The 16,937-nt window shown below is 39.8% G+C and overlaps 1 protein-coding gene across 1 annotated transcript; it reads left to right on the top strand.

The window, feature by feature from the left end:
- The first annotated feature begins 11,005 nt into the window (after positions 1–11,005).
- LOC308094612 (zinc finger protein 706) lies at positions 11,006–16,833 on the top strand. The gene is made up of 4 exons (XM_080441373.1): positions 11,006–11,068; positions 12,969–13,109; positions 13,602–13,729; positions 14,456–16,833. The coding sequence occupies exons 2-3, from the start codon at positions 12,978–12,980 to the stop codon at positions 13,695–13,697; spliced, it is 228 nt and encodes a 75-aa protein (XP_080297499.1). The 5' UTR covers positions 11,006–11,068; positions 12,969–12,977; the 3' UTR covers positions 13,698–13,729; positions 14,456–16,833.
- The last annotated feature ends 104 nt before the right edge of the window (positions 16,834–16,937 follow it).

Genomic DNA, 16,937 nt, shown 5'->3' with positions numbered 1-16,937 from the left:
TGACCTTTCCATTTTTAGATGCTTATTCTGCCTTGAATTATAAATAAAAACAAACATTATTTTTAAACTGGAAACCCACGTCTTAATAACCTGTATTCAATGTGTATCCTCTGGGTGAAACTCCAAGGGTGGCGTAGTCTGTTTCCGGGCCTAAGTGCCCTGGTCACAAATAATGCCAGTCCATCAACATCATTAAAGGTATTGGCTGTAACGTTACGATCAGATCAGTCAAATTGGATATTAAAGAAAGGAGGCCCACAGTCCATGTATTTTGGCAGATCCAGTACAGGAGCTGGACAATGAAAACAAAATTGTCTCTTGCCATTTGAACAGCCAACTCATGGAAGTGTGGGTGTGGGTCCTTGCTGTTCCTGCGGGTGCATTTCTCCTTTCCGACATGTCGCCTTTCCGACGTTGACGAACCCTATACCTAACCCTAACCCTAACCATAACCGCACGCGGAAGCCACTAGTCGGAGTGGTGAGATGTCGGAATGGAAGGAGCACCCCTGTTCCTGCTTATCCTTGGTCTGGGGGAAATATTGAACTGGTCAGTGAAACAGTAAATCCAGGACCAGTCGCCCAAGCAGAGAATGCAGGACCGGCCCAACCTCGACAAAGAAGTTACTGCAGAGCAGGAGCTCGGCGGCCTTGTTGTGACATCGTCTTCATTCCTCTTTGACGAACACACAAAAAAACTGACTAAACTATTAACATGAACTATGATTCTCCTAAACTATGCCGGTAAATACTGTCCCTAAACATACATGTAGTTTAGTCAGAATCTTGTTTTGTCAGTACCACAGTATTAGTGTTTTGTCAGTTCCAAGTCGTAGTCAGTACCAGAGTATTAGTGTTTCGTCAGTTCCAGGCTCTCTCATCATGTTTTCCTCCGAGGTGGAAAGACTGGTGACGCGAGGTTACTCGTCACGATAGCCTACTGACTGAACTAAACACTATGACACTCCTAAACTATGCAGGTAAATACTGTCCCTAAACATAGTTTAGTCAGAATCATGTTTTGTCAGTACCAGGCTTTAGTCAGTACCACAGTATTGTGTTTTGTCAGTTCCAAGTCGTGGTCAGTACCAGAGTATTAGTGTTGCGTCAGTTCCAGGCTTTAGTCAGTACCAAAGTGTTAGTGTTTCGTCAGTTCCAGAGTATTAGTGTTTTGTCAGTTCCAAGTCGTAGTCAGTACCAGAGTATTAGTGTTTCGTCAGTTCCAGGCTTTAGTCAGTACCAGAGTATTGTCAGTTCCAAGTCGTATCAGTACCAGAGTATTAGTGTTTAGTCAGTTCCAGGCTCTCTCATCATGATACAGACTATGATTCTACTAAACACTATGACACTGACTATGATTCTCCTAAACTATACACTATGATTCTCCTAAACTATACACTATGACACTGACTATGATTCTGACTCTCCTAACACTGACTATGATTCTCCTAAACTACAATACTCTGGTACTGACTACGACTTGGAACTCTAATACTCTGGCACTGACAACACAATGATCCTGACTAAACTAAACTTTATTCTATGATACTGACTACACTACTAATTATTATGGTTTCTGTGGAGCTCCATGTGTTTGGACCTGACCCCATGTCTTTGGGCCCCCTCTACTGTCCTGTGGCAACTTGTTCTGGAGGCCATCAGTCTGGAATCAAACACACACACCTCATAATTACCTGGAGAGAGAGTAATGGAGTTTCAGGTCACCATCAACTGCTGAAGTTGCACACACACACAGAGAGGGTTCTACCCAACATTTCAGGTAAACATACAACAGGACAAAGGTGAAAAATGTCAGCAGGGCACCGCAGGGAGTTGAACCCCGTCCCGTCCAGGAGTACCATACTACCAGTGCCTTTTGCTTTTTCCTTACCTGCATGTGAATCAGTGTTGATTTCGTCAACAAATAAAAACTAGACTAAAATGTAAGGGTGGAGAAGAGATCCAGTAAAAGACAAGTCATTTTATGTTTAGTTGCGCTCGGGTGTTGCCTCTGAAAATAGTCGATCTACAAGCTTGTAGATCGGCTATTATTCAGCATGCAACCGGGTGTAAAATCAGCCATTACGACATAGTCGACTAAATCAACTGTAGATTTGTTCGACTATAATCTTATATTTAGTAGACTAAAACTAGACAAAAAGTCAAATATGAAATTGTATTCAAAAGACTATGACTAAAACTGTCAAAATCAATACTGATGTGAATAAAGTTTGTACCTCACAGATCATGAAGAAGAGAAAAGGATGAATAACCTGTGTTGCAGCAGCTTGATAAAGAACCATCACAGCTCTCCTTCAGTGTTTACTGATTGACCTGTAATCAAAGTATACAACAACACTGTGATTCTCAAAGTGGGGTCCGGGGTTTCCACAGGGTCCCCGAAAATGTGTTATAGCATCAAAATCAGTTTAGCCACTTCAAACCTATATACATCAACTATTTGAAAATAGCAGATGACATGATCTGTAGATCTTTTTAGGTGGGTGTCTGCGGCCAAATATACAGTATATGATTGATTGATTTTTCTTTGTTAAAGTGTCATGCTTTCAAGGAAGCCCCGCCCATATGGACTTACAGGACACTTTTACATGAAAATTCAAAAAACAATGATCAAACGAATAACAAACTAAAACACTCAAGCTTCATACAGTAGGGTCCTTGACTTGAAAACGTTTTACAACCACTGCTGTACGTAGCACACATGAACAGATCTCTGTCTCTATCAGTCCAAAGCCTTAACTCTGTCTGTATATCTATTATATTACACTAGTTGGCAGCATAATATGAACACACTATGCCCAATCATCAAGCACATACCCTGAAGAAGGCCATAAAGATATCTATATTAAAGCTTTTTAAACTTTGAAGGCTCCCCCCTTTTCTAACCAAAGAGCACCTTCCTACATCTGTATCTTACACAGACTTTAAGAACACTGCTTTTTTATTAGATTTATGTCCTTCTCTATTGGTCCAAAGCCTAAATTCTGTCTGTAGATATCAGACGCCCAATCACGTACGCTAGACATAATTAAAAACCTCAAATAAATGTGGTTCGAATCAACATATCTGCTATATTGTCTAGTGTGTAAAATGGCCAATTATTTCCCTGCATGTTTACACATCATTCTGTCAAGTCCCCAACAACTCAAAATAGAAATAAACATCTTTCTGTCAAGTCCCCAACAACTCAAAATAGAAATAACATCAAACTGCCTATTAGACTAAGTGACAGATTAATGGCCCCAAAAATGTGAGATCCCCCTACCGGAGGTAGTAGAACCAAACACAAGGTTGTTTTTCATCATCCCTTACCCATACATGAAATGGATTCTTGTATAAAAATTGGTGTATATTGTTATGCACCCCCAAACTAAACAAAGCATGTAGATTCACTGAGAGGTTTAAAACTTCACATCCCTCTACATGCTAGAAGAAAAAAAATGGATTTTTTTTCTTCATGGAATTACGAGTTAGTCATTTTAACACCAACATACGATTTTCATCAGATGCTGCTGATCCATGTTTTCCTGAAACAAAGAAGGCATCAAAAAGATTTCATCAGATGCTGCTGATCCATGTTTTCCTGAAACAAAGAAGGCATCAAAAAGATGACAAAGGACACTGAGGGCACATCATCCCATATCCTGCTGGGCTGGCAGCTGGATCAAAATAAAATGTGAATGAAGCATAAACCTGGTGTTATATCTATATAACATATAATATAAGTATATATTATAATTTTGCTACTGAAATATTAAACATTCATCTGTTATTGAAACATTATCAACACATTCATCTGTTCTAGGCCAGAGAACTCCTGGCTATCCAGCAGGCAGGGGTTCTCAAACATTTGGGTCTCTATAAATAACTTTTTGTAATCCACAGCACCCCTGAATTACATTAATGTATAGCACTTTACATCATATTACGGTAAGCATATTATGTAAATAAGATACAGTATGCCAAGAGGAAAACTTTACACTTTGAACCCTAGCATTGTTATTCTAAAAAAAAATCATAATTGGAATAAGTAATGTATACATGTTTAGAACATTCAACAATTAAGGCCTAATATTTCTAAAGTCTTTACAAAAACCTTTTTTCTTAAAATATTTTGGGCATAAACAAGAAGTTGAAGGGTATATTTAGGTCTGATAATGATGTACGTACTGTGCATGGTCTAATCATGGATATATTTACATTTTGAGGAAATAATAGACAATTTTACATCGAGGTACCCATTTTTCCTGTAGGCTATCCGAATCCATTTGCTTATCTCTATGAATTGAAGACAATTAGCACCATTGTACTAGTACATAAATATAAGAAAAAAATACTCTGTTACAAGTAAAAGTCCGTTGGTACCCTGATGATGTGTAGAGGGATGTAAAGTATAAGTACACTTACTTCTACTCCACTACATCTCAGAGGCAAAAATTGTACTTTTACTCCACTACAAGTATTGTGGATTAATATGACAAAACATACATTTCGAAAATAGCCAATCTACAAGCTCACAGTGTCGCAAAGCCCACGCAAATTCCGGACTTTTACTTACTAGAGTACAGGTCCTTGCACACTGGTGCGTCTTTTCGTTGCGTTTTTTTTACAACAATGAAAAAAATTTAAAAAACAATGAAAAAAAATAAAACGCAACGAAAAGACGCACCAGTGTGCAAGGACCTTACCTCTACGTTGCAGTATTGACACTTTTACGTAAAAAATGCATTTAGCATTAGTTTAGAGGTGTATAATAACAATACATCAATAAACATCAATAAACATTTAAACACTTTTGCAGTAAAATATTTTGGCATAAGAATCCATTTGATGTATGGAAGACCTTAGAGATGTTGTGTGGTTGTAGCTCCTCTCCAGTAGGGGGAGCGTAGCTCCTCTCCAGTAGGGGGAGCGGTTTGTCACTGCTGTGGGAAAAAACCTAGCCCTGAAACATGACAGTCATGGAACCACTTGTTCCTGGTTTGCGAATCTTTTACATTTACAACTGCCACATCTATTCACATTTCTAATATAAAGTGCTGATCCCACGGCCACGGATGTTACAAGTTAAAGCGCCCAAGTCTAAGTACCCGTATCTTCTGTATTGTTTAATAAAAAGCATTTTAATCCGATCCGCGGCCATTTTAATTTTATTATATTTTCAGAGTGCAATCACCTCCTAACCGATAGGGTCGCGTAGTTGAAAAGTCGGAGAAAATGTCCACCAATGTCCACCAATCGGATTAAAAAGCTTTTTATTGAACATACGGGTACTTAGACCCATGCGCTTCAACTTGTTACATCCGTGACCGTGGGGTCAGCACTTTATATTTGAAATCTGAACATTAATGTAGATGTATGGGTGGTAAATGTTTTTTAAAAAATCGCAAACCAGGAACAAGTGGTTCCATGACGCTTGACAAGCGTCATGTAAACCATGGCTAGGAAAAAAAACATGTTGACGTTAGCGATGCAGGATCTATCTTGTAACCATTTTTACAAAACAATGCAACTCACCGCTCAGTGTGTTTATAGATCTGATATCTAAACATAAACTACACTTGCAGAACAGACTGTTGACCTGGATGTGACGTCATGCACAACACACTTGAACCCACAAACAAACCCAAAAGACAGCACGTGAGCGCCATCTAGTGGACTGGCTGTATTACAGTGGTTCATAAAATCACAAGTGTGAATAAACACGTTTAGTTTGAGAACACCACAACACAACAGTGATAGGATTGAGGAGTGCAGTTCAGGAAGTGACCTCACCTAATTGACATTGTTACTGTGGTTACGTAAAAGGTCAGGTGGGTGTTATTTGTGTTGCCATAACCCCTCAATGTTACTGTGTGGAAACACCGGGGAGCTAAACGCTCCCCAGCCCCACTGTACCGAAGTACATCGATGAGTATTGGCTTCGGTGCCTGCCATGGCTGGACAACCCTGTGCGCCTTACTTGCCGAGACGGGAATTGAACCTGTGGCCCGACAAGCCGTGTGGCTTTCGATGCCAAAGACCAATTATCCGCTGCCCTACCTCCACACATTTCTTCAGTGCTTTTCAGTGTGGTTTCTGGACGTTGGCACTTGGTCTTCAAAACATGCTTCAGAGTAAAGAAGCAGGAGGACTTGAACTCAGACCTTTTGGACCATGCAGACACTGTCCTAACACAATGAGCTATCATGCAGCCTGCTACTCTTCAGTTTTTCTGCTTCAAGTAATGGGACGATAATAACAAAATATATGCAGTTAAAATTATTTTGTTTTTGCATTGTTGTGCTGTTGCTTGTTTAGATGTTTCAATGTTTATGGAAACAAGCCCTGGCTTTTTTGTGATAAAACCATTTGGCCTTTATTAGGCAACAAGCACAATAGCTCACTGTGATAACATCCTGATAACAGTACGCGAATGATGGCCGTGGCTCGCAAATGAGTCACAAAAGCCAACAGGGACAAAAGTACAGGGGGTGGCAGGCCACTCTAACCTAGTGTGCTTAACATAAGATTACTGCATGTGGAAATGACCCCATCATTCCATGTATAAAAAAAAAGAAAGTCTGAACAGTTCAGTCTGAACACAGAATGTAGATCTGAACAAGAGTCTCAGGACATATGGTGATGGAAGGTGCAGTGCATTCCTTGCAGGTGATGGGAGAGGATTGGTGAACGGAACACTGTACCCCCCCCCCAATAATAATGTAACCAATCAACGCGAGTGCCAATAAACCAGGGAAATGTAAATGCAACGCAAACCATGAGCAGGGCACCACAGGGAATCGAACCCTGTCCTAGTAAAACCAGGAGAACCAGACCAGCGCCTTATTTTTGGTTTGTTGCGTTAGTTTTTTTTTAATGATGCGAATGGCACAACGCAAGTGACCTCCCTAATCTAGCAGTCGAAAAAAAAAAAAAGTGTTTACTTTGAGCTGTCTTCTCTTCATATTCATCCGTAAATGAGTAGCGCAGAATTTTTTTTCAGATGACGCAACGCAATTGACGCGAAACTTGACAAAAGCATTCAATTATCACAGATCAGTAAAGATAGCGTACAACAAGCAAAATGGTTGCTACCTTCCTGCCATCTTCACTGCACACGCTGCAGCATCATCATCATCGTTCCTACCTTTGCCATCTTCACTGCACACGCTGCAGCAACAGCATCATAGTTCCTACTTTTCTGCCATCTTCACTGCACACGCTGCAGCAACATCATCATAGTTCCTACCTTTCTGCCATCTTCACTGCACACGCTGCAGCAACATCATCATAGTTCCTACCTTTCTGCCATCTTCACTGCACACGCTGCAGCAACAGCCATAGATATAGAAACCTAGATCACCACAGCAGATCATCCGTTTCCATCTGCGTCTTCCTCTGTCACTCCAGCCACCTGCATGTCCTCAAGATGTCTTCTTCTGGTCAACTTCAGATTCTGGAAAGAAAAGACAAGACAGTTCAGTTGTGTAGGCCATTGGTTCTCACCCCCAGGGGGTTTAAAGCCACTTTAATACTTTGGCTATTCAAAAATAGCAGATATACAAGCTCATAGCACGGCACCGAGTGCCACGCTATGAGCTTGTAGATCTGCCATTTTTGAAAAATCATGAAATGTGCGCAAACCTTTAAATATATATTTCTTAAGCAAACATTTGTAACTCAAACTTTTTGCTTCTGGGGATCTCTAGAACCAAATATTATATTATTTGCAACCAAATACATTGGGGTCCCTGTCATAGGAGAGTCCTTGATATGGAAAAGTTTGAAAACAACTGATTGAGTTGGTTTTAGTAGTTGTAGTTTAGTTAGTTTAGGCTACAAACCAATTCTTAAACAATAATGTTAAATATTCAGACTAAAAAGATGTCATTTTCATCAAACAGTTTGTATTTACCTGCAGCAGAGGGGACAGGTTCCATTCTGAAGTGATCCACCCTGGCATCTCTCACCTGCCTTCTATTTATATCCCAGTTTGATTTCAATCAACACTAATGATGATGACACTAATTAGTGTGTGTGTGTGTGTGTGTGTGTGTGTGTGTGTGTGTGTGTGTGTGTGTGTGTGTGTGTGTGTGTGTGTGTGTGTGTGTGTGTGTGTGTGTGTGTGCGCGTTCTTCATGTTATTAGTGGAAGGTAACTGGGGTCTTGTTTTTCAAGCCACAAGGACCCCTGTGTTAGTGAGCGCTACCTACCGGGCTGGCAGCATTCCAATCATTTAACCGTGGGTAGCAGTATTCAATAAATCACACGTGTGAATAAACAAGCTTAGTTTGAGAAGAACAGTGGGCAGCAGACAGCAGCACCCAGAAACAAACACACTCACCGCTCGCTCGCTCGCTCGCTCGCTCGCACGCACGCACGCACGCACGCACGCACGCACGCACGCACGCACGCACGCACGCACGCACGCACGCACACACGCACACACACACACACACACACACACACACACAGGGTAGCAGCACCAACATCAAACAGTTCAGGAAGTGGCCTCTCTTAATTGTTTGACCTCTCATGATAATTACATAAAAGTTCAGGTGGGTGTAGTTATTGTTGCCAAAACTTGCCATAATCCCCCAACTTAATTGTATTGGCTTCAGTGCCTAGGCTGGACTTGAACCGGTGGCCCTGTTTATAGAGACCAGACAGGTGTCCACCAACTATCCACTGCACTGCTTTTATGTGTATTCCTGGATGTTAGTCTTCAAAACATGCTTCAGAGTAAAGGAGCAGGAAGATTTGAACCCATGACTTTTGGATCATGTAGACAATGTTCAACACAGTGGGCTGAGCTGCCATGCTGCCTGCTCCAGCCCAGTTTTTGTTCTGCTTTAAGTGACAACAAACAACGATACAAACTAAATACAGAGTTTTGTTTTTGTGCTGTTGCTTGTCTAGAATCTCTAGATGTTTGAAAGTTTATGGAGCACAATGAAAACAAGCCTCTGGCTTTATTGTGATGAATCCATCCAAGTACAATCGTTAATTCTGTTAAGATTCTCTGTACATATGGCATACTATTGAATACTTTTGAAAGTACTATTCAGATCTTTATTTTGTGGATACATATCAATTTGGGGGTCCTTGATATGAAGGAGTTTGAAAACCACTGTGTTGTTCAAAGGAGTGGCCATAGTTGAATGGGTAGAGAGCCTGCCTAGGAAACAGAAAGTCCTGGGTTCAAATCCTGAGCCTGGCAATGTGATCGTGTCCATGAGAAAGACACTGAGCTCCTAGCTGCTCCTTTGTGGGTAGCAATCAGCTGGGTAAAACTGAATTTTCCCTGTGGGATCAATTTTGAATTAGAAGGACCATTGACGCTGCAATGGTCCATTTTATTCCCCCTAACTGCACAGTGCAGGAGCTTTGAGAGTCTGTTTGCCTCCCTTGAGTCAGTATCATGTTTTCTATCAATATGTTGGATTCATGTTAAAGAATGACAAAAAAAAATGACCCCAAAAAATGACTCCATGGAGACTTGAATTCATGGATATGTTTTTTGTTTTTGTTGCATTCCTAAGCCAACAATTTGATGACCGGCAGCGGTTCCGGTAGGAGACAAAAAAAAGAGCTTCCTTTGTGTCTCCTACCGGAACCGCTGGCGGTCATGAAATACTTTTAGGAAAACTTGACCTTTGGCTCTGTACATGGTTCTGCTCCTATTTCTCTACAATTCACTGTTTAGGCATTTAGCAGACGCTCTTAATCCAGAGCGACTCACAGTAAGCAAGGTAAACACGAGGTAATACGTCAAATGCATAGAAATAGTAATCTAGCATCATAGGTAATCCAAGAACCTTTCCTCAGTCTAAACAGTATAATATCAAGACGTCTCTCTACACCAAACCTATTTTTTGGACTTTGCCAAAAATAGCAGATTTACAAGCTGACAGCATGTCGTGCTGTAATCATACTGTACCTGTTGGTCTATGCCAATTCAGTGGTGGAAAAAGTACTCAAATTCTTTACTTAAGTAAAAGTACCAATACTGCAATATAGAAATACTTTGTTACAAGTAAAAGTCCAGAATGAAAAATGTACTTGAGTAAAAGTACAAAAGTATTGGCATCAAAATGTACTTAAAGTAGGCTACCAAAAGTAAAAGTACAAAAATGTTTGAAAATAGCAGATCTACAAGCTCACAACGCGTCGCGATTGTTGTGAGCTTGTAGATCGGCTATTTTCAAATAGCTTATGTATAAAATAGGGCTAAAGTGGTTAATGTGTCTTTCATAACATCATAATTTACATCTGAAAAGTAACTAGTAACTAAAGTTTTCAAATAATTGTAGTGGAGTAAAAGTATAATATTTGCCTTTGAGATGTAGTGGAGTAGAAGTAAAAGTATTGGAATTTGGAAATACTCAAATAAAGTACAAATACCTCAAAATTGTACTTAAGTACAGTACTTAAGTAAATGTACTTAGTTACTTTACACCACTCATGTGTAGTAGATATGTTTTTATTTTACTGTATAATATAATCTTTTTATCACCCCCCCCTCCGGTTTAGACAGAAAAAAGCAGTAGGCCTATTAGTACAGTTGTAACTCAACAGTCTGACTGTACCACGTGCTGTTTTACATTTCTGACTGATAACGTATTCAATCAATCAAAAAGGTCACTTTCACTAAAACTAGAGGCTATAAGGGGTTAAATATGGAGCTCAACATTTCGCTTGCACAGCAGAAGGGACTAAACTAAACTCTAACAACTAAACAACTGCATTTACTCAGAAAAACTACAAATTTAAAATGGGTAAAGAAAGAAACAATGCCATTTTTGGATTTTTGTTCTGAAAAGAAAATCAGAAAAACACTTTTCTTAAAGTCAATTCCAATTGACAATCAAATTACACTAAGATCTCCAGACCATAAAGGTGTCAGTTCGCCGCCGAGCCGCTAGGGGGCGCAGTACATGAACACCGGTACAATTACAAGGAATTAGTAATGCATTTTCACCCTCTTGAAATTTTGTATGACTCTTTCTCTTTAGTTTCCAGAAGGGAAACGACAGAAGAGCAAAGCGAGACACAGCTACTCGAAGGTAAATATAATTCAAATAAGAGTGCCTGTATCACACAATAACTTTGTGTAATACTTAATATCTCACTGCGCAGGAATCCGCTTTAATCCTAGTTCAATATTTTGTAAAGCATCGGTAAAAAAAAAAAACCTGGTGTAACTTGTTATCGTAGCTGTTTTAGCTAAAAACGGCTAAGGTTAGCAAGGCGGTGCCGGTGGAGAAAGGCCTGTGTTTTATCCTTACCGTTATTTAAGGGTCCACTTGGTTCCATCCTATTCCTAACCAGTGGTGTAATTAAAAGTAACGAACTACATTTACTCAAGTACTGTACTTAAGCATAATTTTGCGTTTTTTTACTTTACTGGAGTATTTCCAATTATCAGTACTTTTACTTATACTCCACTACACATCAGAAGCAAATACTTAATAAAGTACTTTATACTTTTGGTACTTTAAGTACATTTGATACCAATACTTTTGTACCTTTTACTCAAGTACATTTTGAATTCCGGACTTTTACTTGCAACAGAGTGTTTCTACATGACTGTATTGATACTTTTACTTAAGTAAAACATGTGAGTACTTTTTCCACCACTGATCGTATCGGTCTAGCTGTAGAGTACAACTCTCGTAGACGTATTTATGATTCTGACGTTTTCAATCTACGAGAGTTGTAGGGTTCACCCATCATGGACACAGGGACTTTCAGCACTATACGCCGTAGACACTCCAAACATGTACAAATTGAAAATAAAGGTGCCTACCCCCACGCCCCAAATGTTAACTCACGCTACGGGGTAGTAGTTTAATGTAATAATCCATATCTTTCAATAAAGAAGTGTTTAAATGCCGTCTGTGGCCGATTCTGTCGGAAGTTCCCAATGGGCGGTAGTGACGCGCCCATCTGGTGAAACACGGAATTACACTCAATGTAAACGGGAAGTAAACGAAAAAAATGGCGTTCGGCCACAGACGGCATTAAAACACTTCTTTATTGAAAGATATGGATTATTACATTAAACTACTACCCCGTAGCGAGAGTTAACATTTGGGGCGTGGGGGTAGGCACCTTTATTTTAAATTTGTACATGTTTGGAGTGTCTACGGGGTATAGTGCTGAAAGTCCCTGTGTCCATGGGGGGTGAACCCTACAACTCGTAGATTGAAAACGTCAGAATCATAAATAAGTCTACGAGAGTTGTATTCTACAGCTAGTATCGGTCATTCAATGACCCATGGGCATGGGGCCGGACCACACTTTGAGAGCCACTATGTTATTACATTAGTAAAAATGCTCCTGGAAGGCGTCGGCTCGTGATGCCGATCACTAAAATTGACCATATTTGATTCCGCCACCCACCCACCGTCAGCTACAATGAACACCACCTTAACTTGCGCTAAAAGTTAACATGAATGAACTGTTCAAACCTTTTGGTTTGTTTGGATATTTGTTTTGATAACCCTGAGTAATCTAATATCCAGTAGTCGTGTATAAATGAATTAAGAAGACTGGAGGATTTGGAAAGTTTAACAAGTTAATATATCCCCATTTAAAAAGTCTGGATGAATTGACACACTGTACATGGGCATGGCAGTGGTGAGTGGTATGTCTAGTCCACAGCTTTAAACAAGGCATATGAAGTAAGCTAAGCTTACAATTTACACACATCACGTCAGCTCAAAAATATTTAGTGACCTCGTGAGTCGGAAGCGATTATATGGAAGTGGTTCACTCTGTGACGTTACACAAACAGCCAACTCTTTATTCAGAATTCTGTTTTATTTTTGTGTTGTCACCGTTTAGTAAGTGAAATTCAAATGTTGGTATTTGTGCACTGCACTGTTAATTGACCTCAAAGGGAAACTCTTCAGAATTTGATTTAAGTGAAGTAACATTGCTAATCTTGTTTCCAATCCGCAGCTAAGGGCCATGGCACGTGGGCAACAGAAGATTCAGTCCCAGCAGAAGGCTGCCAAGGCGGCATTAGCCAAGAAGAAGGGGCAGGCTGATTCGAAGAATTCGGCGGCGGCGGCCCTGGTACACACCTGTCCTGTCTGCAGGGTGAGTAACATTACTAATTGTGAAACATTGAAAACAACACATGTCATTTAGAATGCACACTGTTGTTGAAAACTGTTGGGACATTAGAGGTGTGGCAATAATGATATTTATTCATCATGGGAATTAAAAAAATCTATATTTTTATGTTGAATTAATCCTTTAATTTGGTATAAAAAATCTCTTAATATTTGGTATTTTTTATATACAATTATTAATATTTGTAGCAATAATAGCAGTTATTGCTACAGAGGCAAAATGATTGACAGGATTATCTATTGTAACGCAGTGGTTCTCAACCTTTTCTGGATCAGGGCCCACTCGAAAGACATTTATCTACATCAATGTGATGTAAATATGAAGTCTGAAGCCTTTCAGGGTGCAGTGGAATACTATCAACTTCGTATGGGCTCAGGCTGTTGCTTAAACAGCACTTGGGAAGATTTCTGCTGTGGTGGTATAGAAACTAATGTTTTTTTTTCTCTTCCAATCCAGACACTGATGCCTGACCCCAAGACATTCAAACAGCACTTTGAAAATAAACATCCCAAGTCCCCCATGCCCCCCGAGCTGGCTGATGTTCAGGCATAAACCACCACTGCCTAGATTGGACCAAAAGCTCGGTAAGAAGATTGACTGTACTACTAGAGTACTTATTTTATAGATATATATAGTTTATAGTTGATTAATCAATTACGGTGACCAAACTTGATACCAACATTATGTCTGTCCAAGATCTCTTCTGGATTAGGCTGCTTGAGCCTCGTTTATCTCAAATATTGTTTTATTATATTAACCCATTGAGACCTGAAGCCGATTCTACATGTCTCCTAAATCCCAACAATTTTCTGAAAAACGTATGTTTCTATATCAGTGGTGCTCAATATTTTTCATGTCAAGGACCCCCAAAATGATATGTATTTGGCCGTGGACCCCCATCAAAATATGTTGTTCCAGGAACCCCCCAGAAGCAAAGATTTGAGTTAAAAATGTTCGCTTTAAAAATATATATATTGAAAGATTTGCACACATTTTCACGAATTTTCAAAAATAGCAGATCTACAAGCTCATAGCGCGGCACTCGGTGCCGCGCTATGAGCTTGTATATCTGCTATTTTTGAATAGCCCAAAGTGTAAAATAATGCTTTTTTGCTAAAATCTAAAAATGACACAGTTCCAGGTCTTAATGGGTTAAATACTTATTATTATTTTAGTTTATTAATTTATATTCAGTATGCCCCCCAACGATACCCATCCCGAGCTACATATTACTCTTGAGGTGGAGATTTTGAGTTGTGTCTATATATCAAGATATGTTGGTATATGTGAAATGCTCTCTCATTTTCCAGATACAGTGACCATGGCTTGAAGGTTGAAACACACAATGAAGATGGGACGGATGTTGACGATGAACACTGGGACTTGGCAGTTTTAACTGGGGTGGGGTGGGAGTATGCATGTTCGAATGTGAGTGTGTGCGTGAGCATGAGCTGAAAGAAAGGGGCAGACGTACACCAGCACCCTGTTTTTATATTTATTTTGTGTACAACTACCCAGAATAGTCCAAGAGGGGTTGGTCCTGAAAGCAGTACCGGTGTGTCTGGAGGAGAATTTATACTAAGTTGTGCGCCGAAAATAGCCAATCTACAAGCTCTCAGCGCGTTGCATCGCAAGTTCGCAACTAAGTACAAATTAGGCTTCAGCCTGCTAACTATGGAAATAATTCTAGTAAAGTTTTAACAAAACCCCAGCTTTTGGCATGGAGGAGTTCACATTAAGCATTAGTCGAATGGGACAGCTAAAAGTGTTAACAGAGAGTCCGTGAATGACCTTGTTTAACTTTTTTGAACAACCCCCTATAGTCCACAACAAGGTATAAATGGCACATTTCTGAACCCTTGACCACGATGGATATAATGCTGCTGTTGGACAAAAACACCATGTAACTCAACCAGTTTTTTCTCTTTCCCCCCATTCTGTTCATTTGAATTGGAGTTGATCATCTGTGTATAAAGTAACCTTCATGGTATCAGAACCTCCCACCTTTAAAAACCCACACTGCTCTTAAAGTAGCTCTTAATTCCTGGAAAACCTGCCTTTTGGAGCTACATGGGTTTTTTGCCTGTCAGCAGTAACTATAAAGCCTAATTTATACCTGTGTGCCGGTTTCACGCTCGAAAATCAGACGGTGTACAAGCTCACAACACAACACTGAGCTTGTGGGTCAGCTATTTTCGCTGCACAACACCAGCATGACACGTATAAATTAGGCTTATATTATAGCCTCTGCTGCTTGTTCACATTCAATACCACCTAGACAAAACCGTACCTCACGTTGGACCACACACACATGCAAGTTGCCGTCGTCTGACATTTTTGCTCACTCTTTGTTGTAGAGCTGGGCGATATTGACAGAATATATTTTTTACCTAATACCTCTATCGATAATGTGATGGTATTTTGGGAATGACTATGGGGTTGTGTGTCTACAGAAAGCCTTTTGTGAGCTGCCAGCGCCTTTTTCTTTCTTGCATTTCTCTGTCAAAGATGTATTAGGAGCGCTCCTCTTCGCAGTGCCACGCGTTGCTGTTCATCGCTCTCGGTGTCCAGAATTTCTTAGGTAAAGTAGTTAAAAGTTCAACCTTTTGGAGAGAAGCGCCGCTCATCAATGTCACTTTCCTATTCAGGGGGTTGGAGGGACATGCTCACAAGGGGCAAACATTGAGTGGAGGCGTTTGGTGCACGTGTAGCGCTCTGAACATGAGCTCCAAAGCCTTCTGCCGCTCAAAAGATGCTTTCTGTGGACACTGCCCCTATTGGTGCTTTCAGAAGATATATTTACACACGAGACAATTTTGATAAAAGATCATTAGTAATGTGATTATGATGACCAAGCAGCATGTTCACATGAAAGGAATTTAACTGGGTGCATATTGCTCTTACAAGCAATATTACGATAACCAAAATCCCATTGTAGTCTTATATCACTATATCGACATTATATCGACATATTGCCCAGCTCTACTTTGTTGCACTTATCATGAAGCAAGTTTCCCCCAAACTATCTTGACACTAAGATCACCTTTTTTTTCCCCCAAATGAAGCGAGTGTGATCATAGTGTCGGCATGATTTTGATTCCAGTCTTCAATTTCTGATGAGTATTTGTAATAGGCCCCAAATTCGATCGTCGTTGATCATTTCAGTCGTTTGTTAAAATGTATAAATTAATTAAAGGGGTTCATTCTAAAATGATAGGACTCCATTTCAGAAATACATTCTATAGGAAGATAAACAAACATTACATGTTTGTATACAGATAGTACAAACGGGGTCAATGTTTGTGATTGACCCCGTTGTTGTGGAGATACTTAATTGCACGAAGCATGTGGTAAACATAGGTTGGCAATTGGCTGCTCATTCAACTTCACCCTTTAAAACTATTCTCCACCCTCCATCAGGTGCAGTACGATGTAATGAGAATCTTATGTCTGGTAGAATTTATCTGTCTTGATAAGACAGGGATGATCAATTGGATTGACTGCTATATCAGGCCTGTATTTGCATTGGACTGATATTTTGCAACTTGTTAAGCATCTGCCAAAACGTAGCTGTGTTTTGGTTCAAGATATGTTTGCTAGCATTGGGCAAACAAAATTGACTTAGTGTTTGTACTGTTTTGTTATTTTTGTTGCTTTTTACCCTTTTCAATAAATTGAATTGAACTGCTCTGTTCGTCTTGTACATGGGTAAAACTCAATGGACTATGTAGTTAATAAATGACACATGAAAGATAAGTTGTAATTCCTGTACTGAGTTATTCTGTTAATGAT

Source organism: Gymnoscopelus braueri, assembly GCF_963280865.1.
Source record: "Gymnoscopelus braueri genome assembly, chromosome: 11".
NCBI lineage: Eukaryota > Metazoa > Chordata > Actinopteri > Myctophiformes > Myctophidae > Gymnoscopelus > Gymnoscopelus braueri.
This window is presented reverse-complemented; position numbering and strand designations above follow the sequence as displayed.